The 23,910-nt window shown below is 43.3% G+C and overlaps 1 protein-coding gene across 3 annotated transcripts in view; it reads right to left on the reverse strand.

Moving 5' to 3' along the window:
* Positions 1 to 22,532, reverse strand: part of LNX1 (ligand of numb-protein X 1) — an 80,052-nt gene extending 57,520 nt beyond the window's left edge. For 2 of the 3 annotated variants that reach the window (XM_005149085.3, XM_031048908.2), the window contains exons 1-2: positions 15,094 to 15,310; positions 7,777 to 8,254 (exon numbers count right to left, since the gene is read on the reverse strand). In XM_005149085.3, the coding sequence (XP_005149142.2) occupies positions 7,777 to 8,159 (383 nt within the window). In that variant the 5' untranslated portion in view covers positions 8,160 to 8,254; positions 15,094 to 15,310. Of the gene's footprint in view, positions 1 to 7,776; positions 8,255 to 15,093; positions 15,311 to 22,404 lie in introns of those variants that run through there. The other variant, XM_031048909.2, reaches the window with a different exon arrangement.
* Between the last annotated feature and the right edge of the window lie 1,378 nt (positions 22,533 to 23,910).

A 23,910-nucleotide genomic window follows, 5' to 3' on the forward strand; every position in this document is an offset into this window, starting at 1 on the left:
GACTCAATATGGGATAATATCCAGATCAGAAGCTTTCCCAAAGAGGATATTGGAGACAAGAAAAGTCAGGAACTAAGAAGTTTGTATTTCTTGCTTCCCTGCAATATGTCAGAGTTTGCCATGTTCCCATCCTGGCCCTTTTGTGAAGCTGTAGCATGGGGGTGAAGCTAATAGGCAGCTCTTAATGTATCCTTGCCTTTCTGCTTTAACTCACCTCAGTTCTGCTTTCTCTCAGAGACTTTCTAGTACTGAAAAAAACCCTTCACATTTTATCTGAGTGTGCTTTGTCCTGGCTATTTAATGCAGGTACTCAAAACATTTAATTTATATTTTATGTTTTTATTCAGGAATCTTTCCATTGAAACCTTACTTTTCAACACTTTCAGCTTTAATTAACCTCACAGCTTAACTCCAACACAGCTTTCCATACATCCAGCTTTGCCGAGTAAGGAGGCCAACCCATGGCTTTGCAGTAGACTAATACATGAGGCCAAAAGGCTATCCAGGCTTATCAGTTTTCTCCAGAATAATGCATGCCCTGCAGTCCCCAGCCTCCATGCAGCAGGGACAGGCTTGAAGCCAGACACCAGGTTCCCCACTCAGCTTTACAGGGATATAAAGGAGAAGGCACAGACCCTGGACTTTGGTCTCCCCAAGACCCCATGTAAACCCCCTTGATGCTGAGAGCCATTGGCCTGGTGTGGTTATATCCCACCTCCTCCACTGGCTCCTTGAGGGAGACCTCATAGATTTTTCTTGTCCTTCTGCTGGGTGTTTCCATAGGCTTCCCCTCAAGAGGAAGCACCCACAGGCTTACCACAGGCTGCTGTTTATGATTTGGCTGAGAACAAGAAGAGCATCTGTGCTGAGATCTTTGTTGGGGACAAGGGAGAGACAATAGACAATGGCCAAGGAAGTAGTTTTAGTGCAGGTGACAGCGTCAGGAGATATGTATTTGCTTGCTGAGTATACCTGTAATTATCAGACTGCTAATAGAAAACTAAAACTAGCAGCACCCAACACCTGTCCCATCAAGTCACACTACAACACATCCACACACCTCTCTTTGCTACCTTCATGACATCCAGCTGAAGTGCAAAGTTCTGGCACAGCCTTTCCCCAACTTCATTTCTCCTCTTTGACTCTCCTAAAATCTCCTCTTTATTTCTTGGATTCCAGAGCCCGCAGCTCCAGATGGGCTTTGGGCTATACAGCAATTCCTATTCCCCAAGCTGCCTGTTCCACACTCAAGAAGGAAAAAACGCCCTTGAACAAAAGCAAACCCCACCAACACAAGACAAATAGCTTAACCGTTGTTTGACTGGGGTAGAAGGGAAGAGATGGGCTGTATGAGCCGGAGGCAGCGCAAATCCCAGTGCCCTTTTTCCTCAATTTCTGTCAGCAGCAGTAATGGTAACAACATCCTCCATGGTCCTTCAGCTCTTCCTCTGCTGTTTGCACCCCCACTGCCCCCTCCCACTTGGCTGGTATCTCTGGTGGCTTCCAGCCAACAAAATAATGAGTCTTGACTGAGGCCAGTATTTGTACTGGCCAGCAACCAAAGATAGTGTGATAATGAAAAAAATACATGTTTTCAGCTTACTACAATCTAGTTTTGAGCGGTGGAGCAAGCCATAAGACACGATACACACAGTGGTGGCTTTTCAGCTGCCTGTGAGGAAGGGCAGGATTTATGAAGCTGCCCCTTTGGGGCTTGGGACATAAAAACTGCCCCCAGGTGCCAGACTGTCCTGGACACTGGTGCCTATGCTGTCCCACTCAAAACTTTGCATTAAAAACATCCCTCATGTACATGTCTGAGCAACCAAAGTAGAAACCTGTGGGACATCACATCTGTATAAACTGATTAAACAGGACTGCAAACTGCATTTCTCTTTTCTTTCCAACTGCTGCTGTTAGAAAGGAACTTAAACCCATTCCACAGACTAGCATGTCAGTGCCTTGAGAGGCATTCAGCAGCAGCCAGAAGCACCAAACACACATAGAGAAGGAGGAGAAATTCCTGAAATGACCTCAAACTGCCTGATGCCCTTTTGAATTATGTCAGTCCTAGCAAATCCTGCTTCCTGCTGCCCTGGACAGAGATGGAGCAGTGCAGGAGGTGCTGAGCATCAGGTCCCCCTGCCAGGTAGCACCTGGAGCTGGGCCCGGGCAGGGAATGGGCACCTCCCATTGCTGACAACCGAAGACGCACGTTCAAGCCCCAGCCCACACCCACTCCATTAAGAACAACTGCCGACATCCAGCAAGACTAACATCTCTGTGGGTTAGAAGGCTAAATAAATAAGAGATGAACAGCTACCGTACATCGTAGCCCTTTACCCTGGGAGAATCAGTGAACCTGAATTCCCCAAGAAAAGCAAGTAGGCTGTGCCTGCGCTCTGATTAATCTCATCAGTTTGTTTTCCTGGAAAATAGATGTCCCAGATGCCATTGTTTCCATTATAAATGTTCATCTGCTCTGTTTTGAGCTTGATTGCTCCTGTAGCCTGCTTGGCTTAACAGTGTGTGTGTGGGGGGGGGGTTGTTTGGGTTTTTTGTTTGTGTTTTTAATTAATGTTCTTAAACAGAAGGCCAGTAAATTAAAATGGGAGCATTGCTTCAACCCTCAACACCAGATTTGTTAAATGTTTAAAAACACCTACAGCATACAGAAATCCTGAGCTGTTTGTACACAGCGTGACCAAATTATTAATAGTTACCATACATATCACACAAGAATTTCAAAAGGGGACTTTTGCAAAGCACTGCTATTTTTGTCTGACAGTAGAGACAAAATCATTTGGAAATTAGTCTCATTGGTACTAATCACAACTGTTACTAAAACATTCCCACATGTAGGCACAATACAGTCATTTTTCATCTTTGAGCAGAATTAGCCATTTCACCCGTTATCTCAAGAAAGATCTCAAGAGTTTACAATTTGTTAAAACACAAACACAACATAATTAGTTAAAACACACTGGAACAAACATCTATTTGTAGTCATAAACCCCCTATTAACTAGTACAATAACATTCAAGCACTGATACTATCATTTACAGATGATAACCTAGATTGTTTGGTTTATGGGTTGGAAAGATCAGCTATGGGGTTGTTCCAGGTGGGGTTTTTTTAAACACGAAGATATATGAATGTCTTGCTACGTTTAAATTTGCGCTACAAAGAAAACATTCTGCTGTAGGCAAAAACAGAAATATGGGAAATTTCTTTCCAGACTCAAGTGAATTATTTCTGGTGAAAGGCTTCTCAGCATTTTGCTATAGGCATGCAGCTTTACACAGAGAACATTATGCATGTACACACAGAGACTGCTCTACTGGGGGTGTCTATCCTGATGCCCTTCTCTATGCCCAGCTCCCCTGCAAAGCTGTTTGTAGAAAATAAAGAAAAAACACAGATTCAGAAATGGCAAAAAAAAAATAAAAATCCCAAACCAACAAACAAACCCAACAAGCACTTAAAATGTCAGCACAGAAAAGCAAGTTGGTAAGGAAAAAGGCAGCTTCATTCAGTATGTCTGAGTGCTGCTTCCAAAGCAGAAAGCAATGAGGACGTACTGCTATTATTAGCCCTCTGGATGGGAAGCAGCTAGTTCACAGCACGGTGTGAAGCTGTTGGCAAGATGCTGCAGGATTTTCTTCACACGTACACATAGGCACAGACACACAGGCAGACAGACAGACCCCCCAAACAGCTTGTGGTGAGCCCCTTCCCACCTCTCAGGTGAGACAGACAGACAGAGAGCACGACACCGGCGCGACTGTGCGTACTCACAGCTCAGAGTACAAGAAGTGCAGGTTGCCCACATTGTCTATGTAGTTTGCAGGACTTAGCCAAGGTAGGACCAGTAACAGGAGAGCCTTCATTTTCAGTGCAGGGCTGGCACTGCTGCTAGGATTCCTCCTTCCCACTGTCTCTCTGTGCTGGTGGGACACACAACGAGAAGCTTTTGTGCCAGCCAAGCCCCTTCTAAGCAAGCCTTTCCATTTCAACGCAATGGTAGCACATTAGGAATCGAGCTTAAATCCCTTAAACGAAGCTACACTGCAAAAATCATTGACCTGTAAGAGGATTACTCGATCTGACTCTCAGATGGGTAGATGTGAGGGTTTAGGGACAGCACAGCGTGGTTGGCGAGACAGTGACTTATGCTGCAGAGGAGAGCGATGCTCGGGGAAGAGACCTGCCTCCTGCAGGATTCAGAGTGGTTCTTCAGAGGCAGCTGGTACGTTTACATCACTGCCCACAAGCAGATGGGTTACGAGCTAAACTGCATCACGCAAGGGTGTAGCTGTCTGACAAGGGGGGAGAAATGCCTCCCATGGAGTTTAGAAGCAGGCGATATCAGAAGACCGCACCTTTTTAAAGTAAAACACTGTGAAAGATCACAGCCAACTGCTGGCTGTTTGCATCTCAGCCTGAATTCCCCAGATCCAGTCAGATATTTCTGTGCAAACATAAATCATGTAATAATCCAAGGACATGTCTCTTCTGAGAGGATTTATTTTCCTTGATTTTTTTTTTTAAGGATGCAAGGGCAAACATTTTAAATAAGGATGTTTTCAATGGACTACTCCGTGGTAACTGGCATTTATAAAACGTAAAGTTCTCACACTGATTACAAAGCATAAACCACCAAACTCACCTTGTCCCATCAGTGACCTCGTCTCTGATCAGGGCAAACTTTCATTTTCTCTCGGAGAACCAGGAACTGTCTGAGCCTGTATCATGCAAGAAATGCGAGGACGGCTGACTGCCCTGGTGATTCTCGTGGAGTCTACTCTAATTTATTCACTGAGAACACAGATCACGTTCGGTCGAGATTTCAGATGGGCTCGGAGCTCTTCTCGCTGCAGGCATTGGGTTCTTTATCATTATTATTTTATTCTTTTTATTAACAAAGTCATATATTTCTCTCCCCTCTATTAATTCATCAGAATTAGAGAGAACAGCGTTGGCTCAGTCTGCTCACTCTGTAGCATGTGCGTGGGCATACCAGAGCACAGTGTCCTTCTCCTGTCCTGCCCTGCCCTGCCCTGACCTGGAGGTGAGATGGAAAGAGAGGATTCTGCATTTCTGATAATTAAATTAGGCAGAGGCATAAGATGCCTTCAGTGATAATTACTTTCGTGCTTAAAAAAGATAAAGGTACTACAGTTTCTGCATGCACAAGGTTGCAGAAGTCCCCTTTTTAGGGGTCACTCAAAGTTTCCTCCTAATTTTTCACTCTGGTGGGAATGCCAGTGAGGCTGTGCTGCCCACCTCCTGGAAAGCTGAAACCGCCAGCAGTGAAGGTTACCCATGATTTCCTACTCTCATGCCTCTGTCCTTTGGCCTTGATAACTCAGCCCTCCAAACCATCCTATGGAAGGAAAATCCATGTCAATGCATGGCAAAGAAGCCTCACAGCCTATGTAGCACTGCCTCATGCTGCACTACCTTTGAGGCTTTAGGTCTAGACAGGAAGGAAGGCCACTGCTTTGCCTCTCCAGTCTCCTGCTCCCTGGGCTTGCAAACCCAGGACTTGGTGGAGGGAGCCTGACACAGGGCAGAAAGGACTGCAAGAGGCTGTGGGAGAAGTCAGGGATAGGATCCCCTGAACCAGAAGCATATGAGATCCCGAGGGGAAAATCCATGGCACAGACATGCAGTAATAAGCACTGGAATAAAACTTGCCAGTCTTTACAGGACCAAATAATGATTTACAGCACTGCAATTCTATAAGACAGGTGAGTGAAGGCTATCTTTACTACTGCCTTAAGGAGGAGAAACCAGGGCGCTGGAGTGACTTGCACGTGTCCACCCAGGAGAGCTGACGCCAGGAAATCGAGAATTGTGCTAGTTGTATGGCTTCTGTGTAAAGTACAATATTACAATTTACCTATTTATTGTGTGGGTTGTTTTGTTGGGTTTTGTTTGTTTGTTTTTAAGTTGCTAGTTTTATGGCCACAGCATCATTATCTCAGAAAAAAATTAAGACAAAAAGGAGGAACTAAAATACATTGAAGTCAGCTATATGTATAGCAAAGGGAAAGGGCTTTTGTACTAGGGGCTCAAGATTTTATGGTTGAAATCTGTAGAGAAAGAATCTCAGTGATAACAGCTCACAGCAGACTGTCAGTTCCTTTACCTACATTACGATTGAAATTAATATTTGAAGCCTGCCAGAGAAGTACTGACACCAAAGGCAGAAGATTATAAGTAACTTTGTTATATTTTCCTCTTAGCAGCAGATAGCTAACCTGGCAGAACAGCACTGGCCTGAACTGGAGGCTGCCTCTACCACCTCCTACATGCCATGAGCCAGCAGCACCCTCAGCAGGGAAAGCCAAGTCCAGAACTGGGAGGGCCAAGGGCATTCAAACCCATAACCAAAGCCCCTAACATGTGGAAAGTGGGCTTCTGACTTTTGCAAAGGGTCAAGAACTCCTTTATCATGTTTTGAGTTTTGGGGTTTTGTTTTGGTTTTGGTTGGGGTTTTTTTCAGTTTTAGTAGTGTAAAATGGTCACATTTTTGGGTTAGTTAAACCACAACTTCAGTGAATATATTAAGTGAATAAATTCCTCATGAGAATCCAGGTGTTTCAGGAAAAGAGGTCTCCATTTCAAATGGGGACATGTTTGATTGGCAGGTTGCGGAGCCATTTCCAGTTACAGGCTTTAAAACCATGAAGCCTGCAGCCATGTGAGCACACTTCTGTGCTCCAGCTCACCAGGGATGCTCTGACTCTCAGCTTTACCACGTCTGCAGGAATGTGCCTCGGGCAGCAATCTGGAGCCCTGCACTGTTTGCCCAGATCTTCCCCTGCAATGCAAAGGCAGAAGCACACACCTAGAAACACAACTCACACCTGCAAACCACAGGGAAGTCATTTCACTGGACATCAGATACAGGCCACAAGAAAAGGACATCTCTTTGACGATGCCTCTTCTCAGATCCAAGGTGCTGATACTGGACTATACCAAAGCGTTTGCCTGCCATCAGAAATCACAGCCCAGAATGTATCTCTTTTGTGTTCTGCTTTCCCTCCAAAAGGCAGAAGATGCAAGACAAAAGCAGCAGCACATGGTTTTACGCTGTCAACAGAGGATTATTCACCATCAGTTCTATTCTTGCTGAGGAACCAAACTGCTCCCTGGAGAGGTCTCCCACAGGCAGGAGGGAGGTTGTCCTGGCCACCAGCAGAAGTGAGGCTGGAGGGTGAGCCCAACCAGAGTGCTCTGCCACACCAGTTCACAGTGTGAGCCCCGTGGTGCGGTGTTCACCTGCAGTAAAGGAGCATGCAGCTCTGAAGACCAATACCAAACCAGAACATTTTCTGCTCTACTTCTCATACAGGTCATTTGTGATTCAAAAAAAGGACTGAAGAAAGGGCAATTATAAAACCCTTAATGTGCTATTAAAATATTTATAATAGCTCAGCTTCCCCAAACTCTCAGATCTTTTCAGATGACTAAAGGCACACTTACTTCCATTATGTGGCTAACCACAAGGTATCTGCCCAGAACTGCTAACAATAGCATGAAGTACCTTGAATGCATTTGATTCTAAAAACAGAGTGAGGTGTCATCATATAAAAGGACTAAATTATACTCTATATTACTGATACTGTAGGCATTCATTGGGAGTGGAATCAACAAATCTTTGTTTACATTAACTACATATTTTAATCAGCATTAACTGACGATATTTTTTTTTCTCTGCTTAATAAAAAGAGTGAAAAAGAAAAATCTCTATCGACAGCAACTTACTGGGTTTGGAAATGCTGTTGGAGGTGACCACGTTGCATGACCTCTGAGCAGTGTTCTGTGAAAGGGCAGCTAACCATTAGCTTGTCCAGGAGGTTATTCACCAGTATGCTGGCCTTCCTGCACGTCTGGAGAATCACAGGTTTGCGGTCCATGGGGCAGAAGTCTTTTTCAACAAGGAAGTTTGTAAGGCAGGCTGTGCAGAAGGTGTGCCCACAGAGCGTGTCTAACGGCTGAAGCAATGGTTGCAGGCAAATGTGGCATATCAGATCATCATCTACTACTTCGGTGTAGCTGTACAAGTGGTTTTCTTCTGGTAAATGTGCTTGGCCGCAGGTGACACAGAGTGGTGGGGAGCTATCCTCCATTTCTTCTTTCTGGCTCATAAGTGGAATTGATGCAATTCAAAAGAGGGCAGACTGGAGTACCCGACCTGTTTTCTATTCGTAGGAGTCACAGCAAGGCTTGTGTGCCATCAGATCTGTGGGAAGAAAGCCAAAGGATTGCTGTTCTGGGTTGTTTTCTCTTACTGTACTTACAATATGCATTTGGACATGAATTACTGTAGCAGGTATTAAGGAAAGACTGCTTTTTTGGACTGGTAGGGTGGAGCAAAGAAGCAGGCAGAAAAAAAGGAGTCAGCTCTGGGGACTTATTTTCTTTTTTACCTAGTTCAATTCGCACAATTACTCTCATTGTAAAGAAAGCTATCAAAATAGGGAGACATAATACAGGCATTTAATGGCTGAAAATCTTAAATTAGCATGTAATTGCAGTTCCAGTCAGCTGATTTTGTGGTCACATTACTTCTGCTGGAAAAGCAGAATCATGTGTAGGCAAACATTGACTGACTACAGAAACACAGGTAAGAACAATGGGTACTGCACAAACTGCCTGCTCAGCACAGCAAGGGAGAGCAGCAGCTTCACCTAACACACACAGGCATACAGACACTCATGCAGAGGGAGGATTTAGTCTTGGCACCCTCTAGACCACCCTCATCCCACTGCAGCAATGCACCCTGCATTCCAAGCTTGTCTACTTATCCCCCCATGGCACTGCTCTGGATGCCTTGAGTCAAGTAATTATAACCATCTGCACCTGCATAACCAGTTCAAAACTTCATTTTACTTCCCAAAGCACCAAATACCCCATGTGCTGAAGTGAAATCCACAGCACGATGCCAAATACTATATCACTCAAAACTAGGCTTATTCTGTTCATAATTTGTGTTGTAGAAACCCAGTGTGTCTCTAACTACAGGCCTAATTAGCCCTGGCCAGAGCACCCGCCTCCTGGTATTTTAAAGACGTAAACTCTGTGGGTAGCAGCAAACCTGAAGAGTAATTTGTAGTTTTTATTTGACGAAGCCTGACTGCTCATTGGAGCACTTATATCTCATTACATCGATGCTTATTTTGATATACCACTTTGAAAATAAACTTGAAGGTATAAAATATGCAATGGCCTAATTGCTACTCTTGCTTGAAAATGTAAATCTTATTTGCTGCTCTGCCGCAACACTCTACGCTTACTTCCAGCTTGACTTAATTTGCTGAGACAATGTGCCAGCCTCAGACACCCACATGTGAGGGCAAATGAGGGAAAGAATACAAAAAAAATCTGGCTATGACAGAGCACATTTTCATATAAAATATACCCTTACTTTTATGCAAAGCTCATGGGCTCTAAACTTGAGAAATTAAACTTGAACATAGCAGGGATTTTCTGACATAAAGGTAAAATGATAGCCCCACTAACTCTAACCAGATGCTTAAATGTCAAACATTCACTTTAATGCTTTGCTAGATCCTATTCTTATGTGGCAATTATGCTAAGTGGCTGTATAATAACATTTCTGCTTGCAAGACTAAGTTCTGCATAAACTCTGTCTCCTGATTAGCACTAGCTTCTTCTGAATTAAAATCATCGCCTATTAGAACTCCTGCAAATATTTAAAATACTCTGTACTGCAGCAAATGTTTCTTTTTGCAAAAATAGTCACCAGAGCTTTATGAACAGCTCTTTGTGAAGAAATGAACATCTTCCTAGAGTGCAGAAAAAGGCTCCATCTGCTATCTTAATGTAGGAGTTAAAACCAGTATTATTTGGTTCTACTAAGGTGAGCAGCAAATTGAAACAAGAGAAAAGACAATCATGAGGCTGAGGTGGGGACTGTTGGGCACCATAAGTGACTCCTGGTAGGTAGGTCAACTTCTCAATGAAGTTGGGTGGCCATGAGCTGGTGTTTGATCTACCAGTAGCTGTGCTTTGCAGAATGAGAGGGAGAGTGCTCAGATGATCTCCACATCCCTTGCTCATGGAGGGAACCCATCCAAAGTCAACAGGGCTGCTAACGAGAACAGCAATATGCAGCTTGGGAATTTGTGGGATAGTGGCTTTAAAAATAACCATAGAATGAATTAGAAATCAATAAAGCGTGACAAAAATAGCATTGCTTTACGAACTTTGTTTTTTCTTACATTTTTTGAAATGCCTTGCACCCAAGACAACTAGGGGAGCAGGCTGGGTTTCATGCTGTTTCTTCACTTCCCTGCCACATCCTCTTGTACCAGCATGCACAGTTAGACCCACACAGGTGCTGTCTCCACGCACCAGAATACGGCTAACCCATGTCTTTTGTTGCTTCATGGATGTTCTCAAGGACAGAAACTCTTGCTTCTTGCTGGCAGGAGACCAAACACATGGCTCCCATCAGAAAACCTGCTGAAAGATGGACCCAAAGCCCTGCTCTGAAGCAGGAGCAGCCTGCAGGAAGAGGAGCACAGGCATCTGAATGGTCCCCTCCTAGCCTCATGCTCTAACCATGAATGTACTGCTCTCCTCCACTCCCACATGTACAAATGAAATCAGTTTGCTAATAATGCACTGCTAGTGAAAAATGCAGACGCAAGGAATTGTACCTGAATTTTACAATGTTTACATGAATTACAAATACTTTCTACAGTGTTGGGGAACAAAGCCATCCATGTTAATTAGTAACAGGCACTGACTTTTTAGGAGGCCTTAATTCAAGTCCTATGACCTCTCCTATTTAGAAAATTTATAATATATATTAATAGAAATTCTGGGGTTAGGGAGGAAATCTATCAACCTCTTCTGGTTAATATGGCCCATGTTCACCCACAACAAAACTTCTTATATTGCTGGACATATCAAGCAATGAAATGATCAATGTCTGTATTTGGGAGGTGATTATACCACCAAAGGAGTTAGCACAAAGGGCATGCTATGGAGATGTCACACAGATCTGGTAAGAGCCAGACATTGTTCATAGAATCATAGAATAGTTAGGGTTGGAAAGGACCTCAAGATCATCTAGTTCCAACCCCCCTGCCATGGGCAGGGACACCTCACACTAAACCATATCACCCAAGGCTTCATCCAACCTGGTCTTGAACACTGCCAGGGATATTTTTTGTAATGTTTGCAGTAACTTGTATTTATAACATTTATGTGCTGTCACAACAAGCTACGTAATTGATTTCATGTCCTTTTAGGAGCCATAAAGCTTCAGTTCCTCTTGAACAATGTTGAAGAGAGGTAAAGAGGGATTTAAAATTGACCTGTTGATAACTGGTATGTATTTCTACTTGTTCTATTAGCTATGAATAACAAAATGCGTTTTGAGCAAGGAACCCTATACAGGTAGATGGTAAACCACGGATAAGTGAAAAAAAGGAAATTATTTTCCAGTTGACTTTCTCTTCTTTGAGGCCTGTGCTTGGAGGGGCAAGATAAGGGAGGAATCCTACATCTATTTTCAATTACTGTCAAAACCACTGGCAACCACAGCAGGGAGAGGATGTCTCCTTGGCAGTCTCATGCTGGCTTACAGTGAGATTCATACTGACAGGGACTGGTGGCTGCATGGATGTTGGATAAGAGGAGCTTTTAGAGGTGGTGGTGGTGGTGCCATTCCCAAGAAGATGACATCAACTTTGCTGCTTGGCTGCTGTGCAGGAAGTCAGATATGTCAGGTCCCAGATTTAGCATAATTGTACAGTGCCTAGCACAGGTTGGCTTAGATAAATAACATTAAACACTGATTCTTAAGAATTTCAATATTGTAACACTACACCAAATCAAGCTCTAGTCCAAGGCAGAGACCTGAAGCACAGGAATATGGTGCAAATGAAGGAAGAACATCATCCTGGATACCCATACTGCCAAGCTTTCAGCCACAAAAGCTGGAATGAAAATGGTCACACCAGGGCATGAAATAACCTCCAGGGCTGTGACACAGTGAAAGCCAGTCTCATGGCCATATTCTTAAAAGAGGTACCCAGCAGACTGAGCCAATTTGAAGGAGTTTGCATCTCACAGGTTTTCACTTCTTATGAATTTGCAGCCTCCATAAGTATTTAAGAGCCCAGCATAACAAACCCAGACAAAAAAGCATTGTCAGGAAATATGGAGAGAAGGTAGAAAAAATGCCTTTCATCTCCTTACACAGCCATCCCATCCCAATTAAGTATTTAACCAACTTTAAGCTTAAATTCTGACTTACCGTAGTAGTTATGCTGGCAGCAGTGTGTCAAGAGAAGGTCTCACTGAGCAAAGTGGCAAAGCCCCAGTGCCTCCACCCAGACGCACTTTCAAACATTAACCCACTTCAGGAGGCTGCACTTGGAAGTAGCACAGCACAAAAGAAACTTCAGGTAGCAAAAAATGAGTAATGAAGGTTAAAAGAGAAAGAATTAAGTAATGAAAGACAGGAAGCAGCTAACACAGGAAGGAGAAAATAGATGCCTAAAAGACAGAGAAACAGTGACATGAAGCCTGGAAAGGCAGCAGCTAGCTTACATCCTAGGTGGTGAAGACAAGTCACTGAATGAGCATCACTGGAAAACAGGAGTGAGACGTATGAGGAGCAAAACAGGTAGAAGAATTTGGCTCCAGTAACTCTGAAGTGGCATGGTTTGGAGATAAGAAAATCCTCAGTCAAGAGAAAGGGTGGCCAGTATGTGAAGTGAAAATGGATTCTGAACAATACAGTAAGACCACCAAGTATTGGTTTGGTTTTCTCTGGGTAACACATTTGATTAATGCTCCTGTTTTATTTTTGGATTTTAAACATGTGCATAACAAATCTTATGTCTGTGATAAAGTCATGTTGCATTCTTCCCCCAGCCTCCTCATGGGCTGTTATCTCCTACAGAAGTACATCTCTTGACAAGTCACAGCCATCCTTTTATGCAGTTCAGCATGGGCGAAGGGGCTGGTTTGCAGGCAGGTAAGGAAACTGCTCCACCACAGCAGCATTGCCAGCTGCCAAATTAGAAGTTCATTATTCTTCCAGAGATGCTTTTACCTGATCTTCCTTCTACACTAGCTGTGAGCATGCTGCAGCCAACATCTTTCTCACTACTCAGCTTGTTTTGCTGACAGCCCAGAGACTGCCATCGTGTTGTTCGTGTCAATAAATATCCACATAAAATTGTTAGAAGTCTTGGCACCTTTCACAGTCACAAGATTAACTCTTTGATGAAGCCTCAACCCAGCTGCCAGTGGCTAGATGTAGGCAGGTCAGGAGATGTGGGCATTGTCCCCATCTAGTGGCTCACCCACACTGGGGAGAAAAGTGGGCCAAAACCAGGAGGAAGCAAAGGTCCTCCTTCACCCTCAAGCAAAAGCACAAACCCCTCAGGTTATGCAGGGTTAGCTGTGATTATACTCAGGAAAATATAGATCTTACTATTCCTGAGAGAATCCAGGTTTCAGTATTACCTCACCTATTTAATATTCGGAGGTTTATAATGAGGCATCAGGTTGAATACTTATGCAAAACTATTTGCCATTAGGTAGAGAATTTTTAACACTGTATTAATTTATTATCTCTCATCATATGTCTTACCTGGTAGCAGGCCTCCCAGCTTTCCCATTACTGTGTTTTGTACCACTATTTCTCTCCAGATGAAGATCTGTATAGATTATACTGACTTTACTGCTCAAGGTAGCACTTATTTTGGAGGCCACTGGGCAGCCTGTTTGTTTCAGAATATGAAACAGTTGTGGGAAACATTATAAAGTAACCCATACTCCAATACTACATATTATATAGTATTTTACATCCAAAAAGACTTTCCAAAGATCTGGCGTAAAAATATAATGTAATAATTTGCATTAACCTCAGCATAGCTGTACTAAAGGCCAAAGGAGTGAGACACCCTGCTTAGATTTGAAACTTTGTTCAAAGGAAGCTTATAAGACACTAAGGTGCCTAAAACCTTATCATGATGCCTTAGGACCAGCATTCTTCTTATGTGTATCTTTCTCTTTTTATTCCCCTTCTCCATTACTTTTAAATCTGTTCTACATATAGAAAAATCACAACATTTTCTTTCTTCCTGAAGTGTAATCATAGAATGGTTTTGGCTGGAAAGGACCTTAAAAAATCATTTAGTTCCAACCCCCTTGATATCTCCAGTTGAGATTTGCTATGGGCAGAGATGAAATGCATACCTTCAAGTAAAAAGTCAGTAAGTAGCTATAGAAGAGTTCAGGATCCGAGGTACTTCCTTATCAGTTAAGAATTCAGCTTGACTTTCAAGCTTATAGGAAAGACAGTTAGAACTAGGTCTTTAAAGAAAATGATTGTATTTAAAATATCACCACATGAGTACAGAATGTCTCTGAGACAACAAACAGGAGCTCCAAAACCTCTCCTCTGCCAGGCCCCAGCTTTAGCACAGATGGATTTTCCAAACTTATTTTTAGTCAAAAAGTCCTTCTGAAAGCTTCTAACAATCAAAGCCTTTTGCAGAGGCTTTAGTAATGAAAGGCATTTCCAATGGAATAGAAAAATCTAACAGTACAGTAGGTGAATAACCCCAACTTTTTGAGTTGTAGCTCAAGCTGTGAAACCTAACAGAAATGTCACACTGTGCTGCACGCACAAGAACTTCAAAAACCAGAACCAGATTATTTGGGAAAAAAAACATTTGTCTCTGTGGCTCACACTGGAATTTATAGAAAAAAACAATGCTGGAAAAAGTTTTTTTGTTGCGGAATTATGCATCTGAAATGTCTGTTAGGAATGTATGGAAATATATTCTGCTTCTCTGCCTGTCTCCCTCCTGCACGCCCACAGAAACCTGAATTGCTCTTTCTGATGATTTCGTGGATACCAAACTTTACTCAGCATGGTAGAATGAAAACACTCAGCCCAGAAGTAATTTGAAAACTTTAGGAACAGCTGGACCAGATTCGAGTGAAGAAGAGATTTGAATAAGACCATAAGCATCCACAGGTTAACCTACCCACACCACAAGAAACATGTCCTATGAATGAACTCACCTTAGCAGAAGGCAGTGCCTCTGAGAAGACTTGTTGCTGGCATGTCTCTAGTTGTCAAGTACTATAGTGGTGGAGGTAATAATTTCTGTTTCTTGCTTTTTTCAAAGCCCAGTAAACCCAGGCTTGGACCAACAGCTTATGCCAGAACCACAGGCTCAGACTCCCAGTGCAAAGACGAGTTGTAGCATAATGGGCAGGCACAGGGTCTACTTCTCAAAGGAAGTCCATCATGTGGCCAATGCAAGGCTATGTGAGCAATTATGATTGACTCCCAAAGGGCTTCCTAAACATGTGTTCATCCTAATTGACATAATAAATGCCATAGGCATTTCACATGCTAAATTATAAAATTGCATGGCTAGTGATGTAGCAAAAGGTGCATTACCACTCTGATTTGGCTGATTGCTCTGTCCAGCTTTGGCAAGACTGGCAGCCTCACAAATACCACAAGCTTGTTTCAGCCACTTGACCAAATGACAGTACTGTGTTTGTGTGGCTGGACAGCTGTGTGCTCGTAGCCAGGAATAGGTACAACAGGCTGTGGGAACAGCATGAGGGAGTGCATCCCTGGTCCCTGCTCCAGCTGTATCTTGTGTGACTCTGTGATGGAGGACACGTACCTGCCCATGCTCATCTTGTGTTTCAGAGCAAGGAAATGAAGGCCTGAAGACTACCACAGAGCTATTTGGTGCTCCAGCCTGGTGCTCACCAGTCTAGACAACCTAACCCCCAGGCAATATGGACCTTCACTAGGTACATTGCAATAATGAAAGGATACACAGAAGCCTTGCTGCTACAGAGTAAAGTGCAAAACTTGGAACAAAATTAAGTTGAAGTAACTCTGCACCTTCAGCAAAAATTTGGTTCTGGATATTAGCTCCACAACACTGCTTCTAGCCTGTTTCCTAAAGAATGAGGGCACATCTGCGCTTATTCTCTCTCCCTGTGATTCTCTTTGTTCATCCCTGCTGTTTTGCTTCCTACCTTTTTTTTCATTTTCAGCCCACTCTGACAGAAAGGCAGAAGCCTCCATATTCATGAAATTATCACAATTACCATGAGAATAGATAACTAGGTAGGAAAAAAATTAGTGTTCCCACAAAAAACAAGTCTAAAGAGTGAACCCAAACCATACTGGATATCAGTGAAGACAGGAAGGAAAAAAGAACTATGCATAGCTGGCCCTCAAGAAAAACTGATTTTGGAACTACACCATATTAGACAAAGCCACAGGGAAATAGTGTTCACTAATTCTTCTGCCCACTGAATACAAAGCCATTTCTCCTTCCCTTCCCCACTTCTAACTTTCATGCCTTATTATGCACAGCAGGACAGACACACACTGTCAACCCTACCTGAATAAAAAAGCCTCAAGTCATGCCTCTTGTTTTCTGGCTTCCTAATGAGTGGATACACTTTTTACCATGTTTCCAAGGCCAAATGTACCCAGCCTCTTTGAGAATAGCCAGACACCCCCTTTCCTCCACTATGCATTGTTTAGCTGCTCTCTGAACTGGCCTAGCTTAAAGAGCACAGCAAAACTCCCTGTGATACTGGTCCATCAGGGGAAAAAAATTACTTTCAGTGTGAATGCAGGCTGCTGCCAATATGAAAGGGTAAGGGGCTGGGAGGTATGGAGGAGCACAGAAAAGGGGTTGACCGTGCTTTGGGTAGATGGAAGGCACAGCTGGATGGTAGAACCCGTTTTGCCAGTGCTGCCCATTTAGTCTCAGAGAAGACTTGCTTGTCCTGATTAAAATGTTTTGTACAACTCTGAAGATTTTGTGTCTTCAGACTGCTAGCAGGTAGGTAATGTTGTTGACTTCCTGATCTGTGGACCAAGAACATTTATAAGCAAACCCCACCCTCAGCACCCTCTAAAATGCTTTAAGGTAGCTTTTATCTTTTTTTTTTTGTGGGACAAACTCCATTGTGGTTTTGAAGGATGTCATTTATTTTGGCAAGGGTGAAGAGCAACCTGCCCAACTCGCAGCTTCATGATGTGCAACTGGCTCAGCCAGTGCAAACACAGCCCAGGAGCACCTGTACCTTCCCTGTTAGATATCTGCTCCATACAAATACAACACAAAACCACTGCAAGAGCTACACCATCTGCACAAACAACCATTCATGCAGACCATAGGTCCTCCATGTGGGCCTGCCCTACTTAGCTTGAAAATAATGCAATAGGCAGAGTGAAATGCATGGGAATGTGAAAATCTTAACACAGCCTCACAGTAAGTCTTAATCTCTCTTTGCAATCCTCTCCCAGGGCCCCAAGTGGGTCAGCAGGCAGGCAGACGATGCTGCCTCTTTGCCAGCATCACAGGAGGTAAGAGCTGCTGAAGAGGGAATGAGAGGGAAGGAGCAAATGCACCATGGAGGACTTCTCCCTCAAAGGAAGTTGAAGCCTTACACCTTACACCTCCCACAGCCATAATGCCTGCCACCCTCAGACCACACAGCATCTCCTCACATGTGACCATGATATAACATTTAATAATTACAAAGTGCATAACATGATAGATAACCCCACTAATAACACATAATAAAGTAAGCCATGCTTTAATTACGCTGTGCCTTTACAACTGCTCCTCCGATCCAGGAATCTCTTGACAAACTGCTTAATGAGTTCTCACAATACCCTGTGGGGACCTTTTTTAGGAGCAGCTTGCAGCATGGTTAGGTGAGCAGGGGACCAGGCACCAGGCTGCTCGCACACCACAAGGCCAGGCCTCTATAATATTGATGCCCAGCATTCATTACAAGAGTCCTTGTGCAGCAATGTGGCCACAGAGGTACTCTCAGACCTGATCTGGGTGAAGGTCCTCACAAACTCTTGACTTTTACGACTGCAGCCCACAAATTGTCTGTATCTTACTGTTTCCTCCTCCTGCCACTTGCATCCCCAAAAAATGACCAAATGAACAAATTCTGACCAGAAAAAAATATCCGCCCTTGTTGAAGAACTGCATGAAATAGTGACACTATGCTCTTTCAAATAACACAACCAGAAATCATTCCCTGACACCCTGTCCCAGCAGGACAGCCTCAGACGCTCAGTCCTGTTCAGGAACCTGGCACAGGAAGGTGCACAAAGACAGGTAAGGTAGTCAACAAGTACATTTCAACAACTTAGGAGAGCAGTACAGCCCAGAGGCAGCCTCCTAAATAGTGGGCATACACAAAACATGCAGCTGGACACAGAAATTTCAGGGGATGAGGGAAGGAAGTTTGGATGAGCTTAAAGATGTTTTGCAGTGCCAAGTGTTGAATTTCACATTTAAGGAAAATTCACAGGGGGAAACATGTAGTACACTGAAGCAGCTGAACCCAGCAGCCCAGCTACTATGGTCTGACTATTAGTTTCCTGGTGCTAATGCTGGTTACTTTTTGGGTCTTGAACAAATAGTATACTGTTTTTCACTCAGTTATTTCTCTTATGAAGTAATGCTGACAGTGCCCATTTTTATCTGCCAATAGTCCCTATTGCTTATTTGGGAGCCAGTTATGAGCTAGAGCTTGATATGCCTTCCAAATGGAAAGGACTGGGGAAACACAAAGTATTTGAACAGGAAAGGAAGCAGCTTTCTAGCTAAGGCTGCACAATAGTTTCCTTTCCAGGGCATCTTTTTGCAACAAGATAATGACTAAGATCCCTGTCCAATAAATGTTTCAGCAAATAAGTTTTGTTTATTATAGTGATCAAACCCTCAGCTACCAAAATAGAGCCTGGTTCTGCCCTTGTCTACTCAGTGCTTGGAAACAACATCCCTGAGTACGATACTACTCACTGGACTTGATTCACGGCTGCTTTGACTAGGGCTTTGTGGGAACTCCCCGATCAAGTCCATTGTTAATTAACATTTAACATGCATGTGTTGGTGACAGCCTTGTAACATTGTTCTTACAACAAAGAGGCTTACTAAGGTTTTGTCAGCCAGGACACGCGAGAGGCACCAGCATGGGAAAGATAATTATGTCTGTGGCTGAATTAATATCTGCTTCCAGAACTGGTTCTGTGGGTGTGGAGACCAATTGTGTGCCGCTTAATCCCTTGATGAGAAACCAATTAGGAATTACGTGCTCAAACCGTCCTGCTTCCTGCACCCTTCCACACAGTCTGATGTGATCTGCTGCATGCTGGCAGGCAAGGAGATTTTTCAATTCTTTGAAATTCCTTATACAAGTCACAGCTATTTCAGTGCCTCACACTCTTTTTGACTGGATCTGAACTACAATATTCTCTTAAATAGCAGTAGCATGACTCCTCAGGCTGAAATTATGAAAACCCAAAATTATGTTACAAGATATTTTCCAGCACTAAGTTCTACTTGCAAAATCCTGTGTAAATTGATGTTGTTAAATATAGTACAAGGCACTACAAACAAAAAACAGCTTTGAAGGAGAACTGTAAATAAATCAACAGCATCAACCATATTTTTTAACACCAGTATCTCAACAGTATGTATACCACATAGCTGTAGGCATAGAAAGCTAAACACAAGCAAAAAGACAAGCAAAAAACAGACTAGAATTACATCCAAAGTCAGAACAAAATTTACCTGCTTTCAGACAAGCCCTTTCTGAGAAGATGCATCAATCCAGACAGAGTAGTAGCCATCAACCCTTAATAAGAAATTACTAGCACATGGAAACCATCATTTTATTAAGGTTCTTTGCTTTAGTAAGAATGTTGCACGTGTGTTAAATTTAAAATAGAGGAGCAAAGAGAGGGTTGCCAGGAGCCAGTAGACAGGTAGGAAGTTTCAGGGGTTTTAGCTCCTTGATTTCCTTGTAAAGGAATAATTGATGTTTACTCAGAGGGATGTCAACATTATGCAGTTTGATGCAGTTACAGGTGCAGTTAAATGACCACCTAGCTATTTCCTGAACACTTAGAAGGTGAAAGTTTCTGCTTCCATGTTGAGTCCCTTAGAATTGCATGATTCAGGTCATGAACTTTTTACAGCTTCAGCCTGAGCCTTTGGGGAAAGCCTTGGAAAGATCAACCACATCTTTGTGCATCCCAGTCTCTAGGAGCAAAAATTCCAGTGGAAGAACTGGGCATGCAGAGCAAACAAGTGCCAAGTCAGGCAGCCTTGCCAGTGTCTGCCCATTTTAACCAGAGAGGGATCCCTTTAGCTCCCCAGAAGATTCTGGCCACAGTCCCTCAGAATCAGCTGCAGTAAGAGGAGCCAGGTGGCAGTGTTAACAGCTCCAAAAACAGGGGCTGCTTCCCTCAGCAGCCAGCCTGGAGGAGACTTTCTGCATTGGAAAACCTTTATTAATTTACCTTCCTGCTGGAAACGATGTTGCTCAATTTCCTGGTTTGCAGTGGAACAAAGCTAATCTATCATCTCATCCTGCGTGCAAGATTTATGCATGTCTTGCAAGAGAAAAGCTATGCTGGGGGAAGATGCCAACGCCTTCAAACTTCTTCCAAAAGACAACTCAATTTTCTCTTCTGATAGACGGTCACAACCCAGAGCCAGGAACATTCGTCTTTCCAATTCTGTGCTACAATGAAGTCCTGATGCGGTTAATGCTCAAACAAATGGGCTTGGAACAGCCGTCCAAATAGCAGAACTTGTGTGCACGAAGGGGAGGATGCTTACACAGGACCACAAACAAGTAAGAGAAATTAGGAGCAGGAGAAAGAATATTTTTCAGGTGGCAAGAAAAAGATAACAAAGAGACAAGCTTCACCAGATTGATTTAATTTATATTTTTGGAAAATATGTATAGACTCTGATGTTTGCATGGAAGAATATAAAATAGCAAATTAATAACAGATTACTTCCTTAAGAGGAATTTTCAGTCTCAGGAAACTGGATGGGAGTACTGAGGATACATCTCCTCTCAAGCAGGAGCTTTCCAAATGCCTGAGAGTGAATCCTGGCTTTTACTTACAGATCATCTTTTCCAACAATAGCGGAAAATAGACAGTGCTTTTTCAATAAAGCTGTGGAGCTGCCTTGATATTGTTCTGTGTGAACATGAACAAACAAATGAAAAATGCTTTGGAGGGTGGTAGAACAGGGAGCTCCATTTCTATAGGAACTGTGGGAAAACAAGTGCCTTGTGTAGTGCCCAGTACAGTCACCTAAAGTATTCTTGTTTTTCCTGCTGTTGGAGGAACTCTTTCCTTGTCATCAAGCACCCAAGGAAAGCATGAAATACCAGACTAATATGCACACCATTCCTGGTTTTACAGTTTTTCCTTGGTAGCTGTCAAGGAGGCCGAGAGCTTGGTGCAAGCAGTTCATCCCTAGTCATTAAAAGCACCCCAAAACATTCTTAGCTTTAAATATTTGCATGGGTCCTGCTGATTTATGAATTTGGACCTCTTGTCTATTGAGTACTTTAAGCATATACTTCAGTATGTGAGGATGTCCACGTATCCTCGTGGCAGTTCTGGGTTCTATGCTGGCACATCTATGCATTATGCATGGTCTCACATGAACAATCAGACTCACTGGTAGAAATGAAACTTATAAGAACTTTTGTGTATTCATACATATTCACAAGTTTGCAATCACTGAATATATCTGTACTGAGTTACAAGATGATTAAAGAACTGAGTGTAAGTTTAAGTAAGTGGAGCAGAACATTAGCTAAAGAGAAAAACTAAGTTCTCTTCCTGTCACCTCAGTGAGGAGAGGAAGCAGTTACATGCATAAAATCAAGCTGCAAGATACAGCAGGGGTGAATGTGGCCTCGATTTACCTCCTGCAGTTGCAGTGAGACTCTGTGGGCTTTAGGCTGGGGGAGGGGAAGAAATGGGTTTCCAGAGGATTAATAAAACGATGGGCTAAAGCAGCTGCAGTACAATGGCATCAGTTGGGTTTTAACACACTTTACTGAAGAAACAGACCTTCTTAGCAAAAGGAAGACACAAAACCAAACACATCTAGCTAACAAAAAATAATGAACTGAGCATGGCACTTTCGCATACTAGCATGTAGTATGTACGTAAGCAGCATTTCAACACTGATTTCCAATAAACACAGCAACCTATAGGTACGTTACATGGCCTTCTCCATGAGATTATGAATATAATCCCTGTATTAGATTACGGGGAGACTAAATCACTAATGACAGACACAGTAAATATTTATGGTTGCCTTGCTGCATGGTACACCCGAGCGTGCAGGCTGAGGTTCAGATCCACTCCCTCCTGCTGCAGACTGAGGCTGGTTTGTTTGCTGGAGCATTTCCTTCCACCTTTGCTCCTCTGGAACAGCTCATGCCCAACTGAAGGATAAAAGTGGGAACAGCACAAAACACAACACAAGACTTTCAACTCACATGTCTGGCTTCGCCGTTTCCCCCATCCACTGGTCCTGCAGGTGAAGAACCTCCAGGTTTGGGCAGGCACTGCACTCAGCCTTCAGCCCTGTCTCTGTAGGCACAGAGCGGCTGGCAGCTGGATCAGACGGGGAAGCCTATGGCATAACAGAAGGTAGAAAGAAAAGCTGAATCGCATAAACCTGAGCAATTTAAGGTTTAGAAAACCACACCCTCCCAGCAGGCAAATAAGCGTGTGCAGGCTGCTCAGACAGCAGTGTAATATGAAGCTTTTCTTTCTGGCTTATACCAAAGTTCATTTTGAGTATGGCTCTTCCTTGTATTTCTTCTTCCATTCTTGCAGTCAACAAGGTTCAAATTTTATGAAGTGGACAATCTTAAAAATTGCTTCAAGATGGAAGAGTCATGTTGGCTTTCCCCTTGGAAAAGGTAGATGAGTCCCAGAAGCTCTAACACCAAGTCCATGCTTTGAAAGCTGTGTTCCTGCACACCTGAAGTTGGTGGTGCAGACTTGAATTATGTAGAGGCAATATGTAAACTCGGGAATCAGCTGGCTGAAAATACAAGCTCTGCTAATTCTCTGATAATTGGAAAAGAATGATTGTTTTGAGCCCTCCTATCCAGTAGTTTTCGGTTTAAAAAGTACATGAGAAAGGGGCAAGATGTATTGCAGATAAAGTGTTGTACTGCTGTGCAGTAATGCAATAGCTGAATGTGAATGTTAATTGCAAAGGCAGCACCAACAGGAATCTTTAGGTTTTCAAATAATATTTTCAGTGGAGGAAAAGAAATCCTGATCTTCCAGCTAATGGATCATTAATAAGTGCACTGATTTCAGACATCATAAGCATTTGCTCCTAAGGAAGGGTTATTCAGGAAGTAAGGCAGCCTAGGAAATGGGATTGAAGCAGGCAACTGCATTATATGATAGAACGTGGAGAAGGAAAGCCCCACCTATGATACAAACATCTTTGGCTACCAGGTCTTGACCTCCAATTCATTCTTATGCAAGTTTGTTTCCCCTCCAACATTTCAAAAGCATACTTGCTACTTGTGATTATAAAATCCCTCGGTAAATATTTATTTTAAGGAATCATCGAGGGACCTGTCAAGTCCTACCAGCAAATGTGACAGTCATGCCCTTTGCCTAATGAGTGCTTGTTCGCAGTAGCATTGGCCTTTCCTTCCCTGACAGCACAGCACCTCTGCTCCAAGTTGCTTGAGGAAAACTGGAGTGGGGCCGTGCCAAGCCAGCCTGCCAGTGTGCCCAGTGTGTGGCTGCCCAAAATCCAGGTGTGTGCTGGCAGTGCTGCGCTGGAGCTAGGGCTCTGTGCAGTGGCAAACTGCTGCTGCTCTTCCCCTGCAATGGGTGCAATACGAAGAGACACAACTCGCACGGGTCCAGATGTCCCCCGCAGTCATAAGGCCAAATATGCAAGCTTCATGCGTCAGAAGTCATCAAAATTGAACTATGCATATGCAATGGGCTTTTAGAAACATGATTAA

Source organism: Melopsittacus undulatus, chromosome 7 (assembly GCF_012275295.1).
Source record: "Melopsittacus undulatus isolate bMelUnd1 chromosome 7, bMelUnd1.mat.Z, whole genome shotgun sequence".
Taxonomy (NCBI): Eukaryota; Metazoa; Chordata; class Aves; order Psittaciformes; family Psittaculidae; genus Melopsittacus; species Melopsittacus undulatus.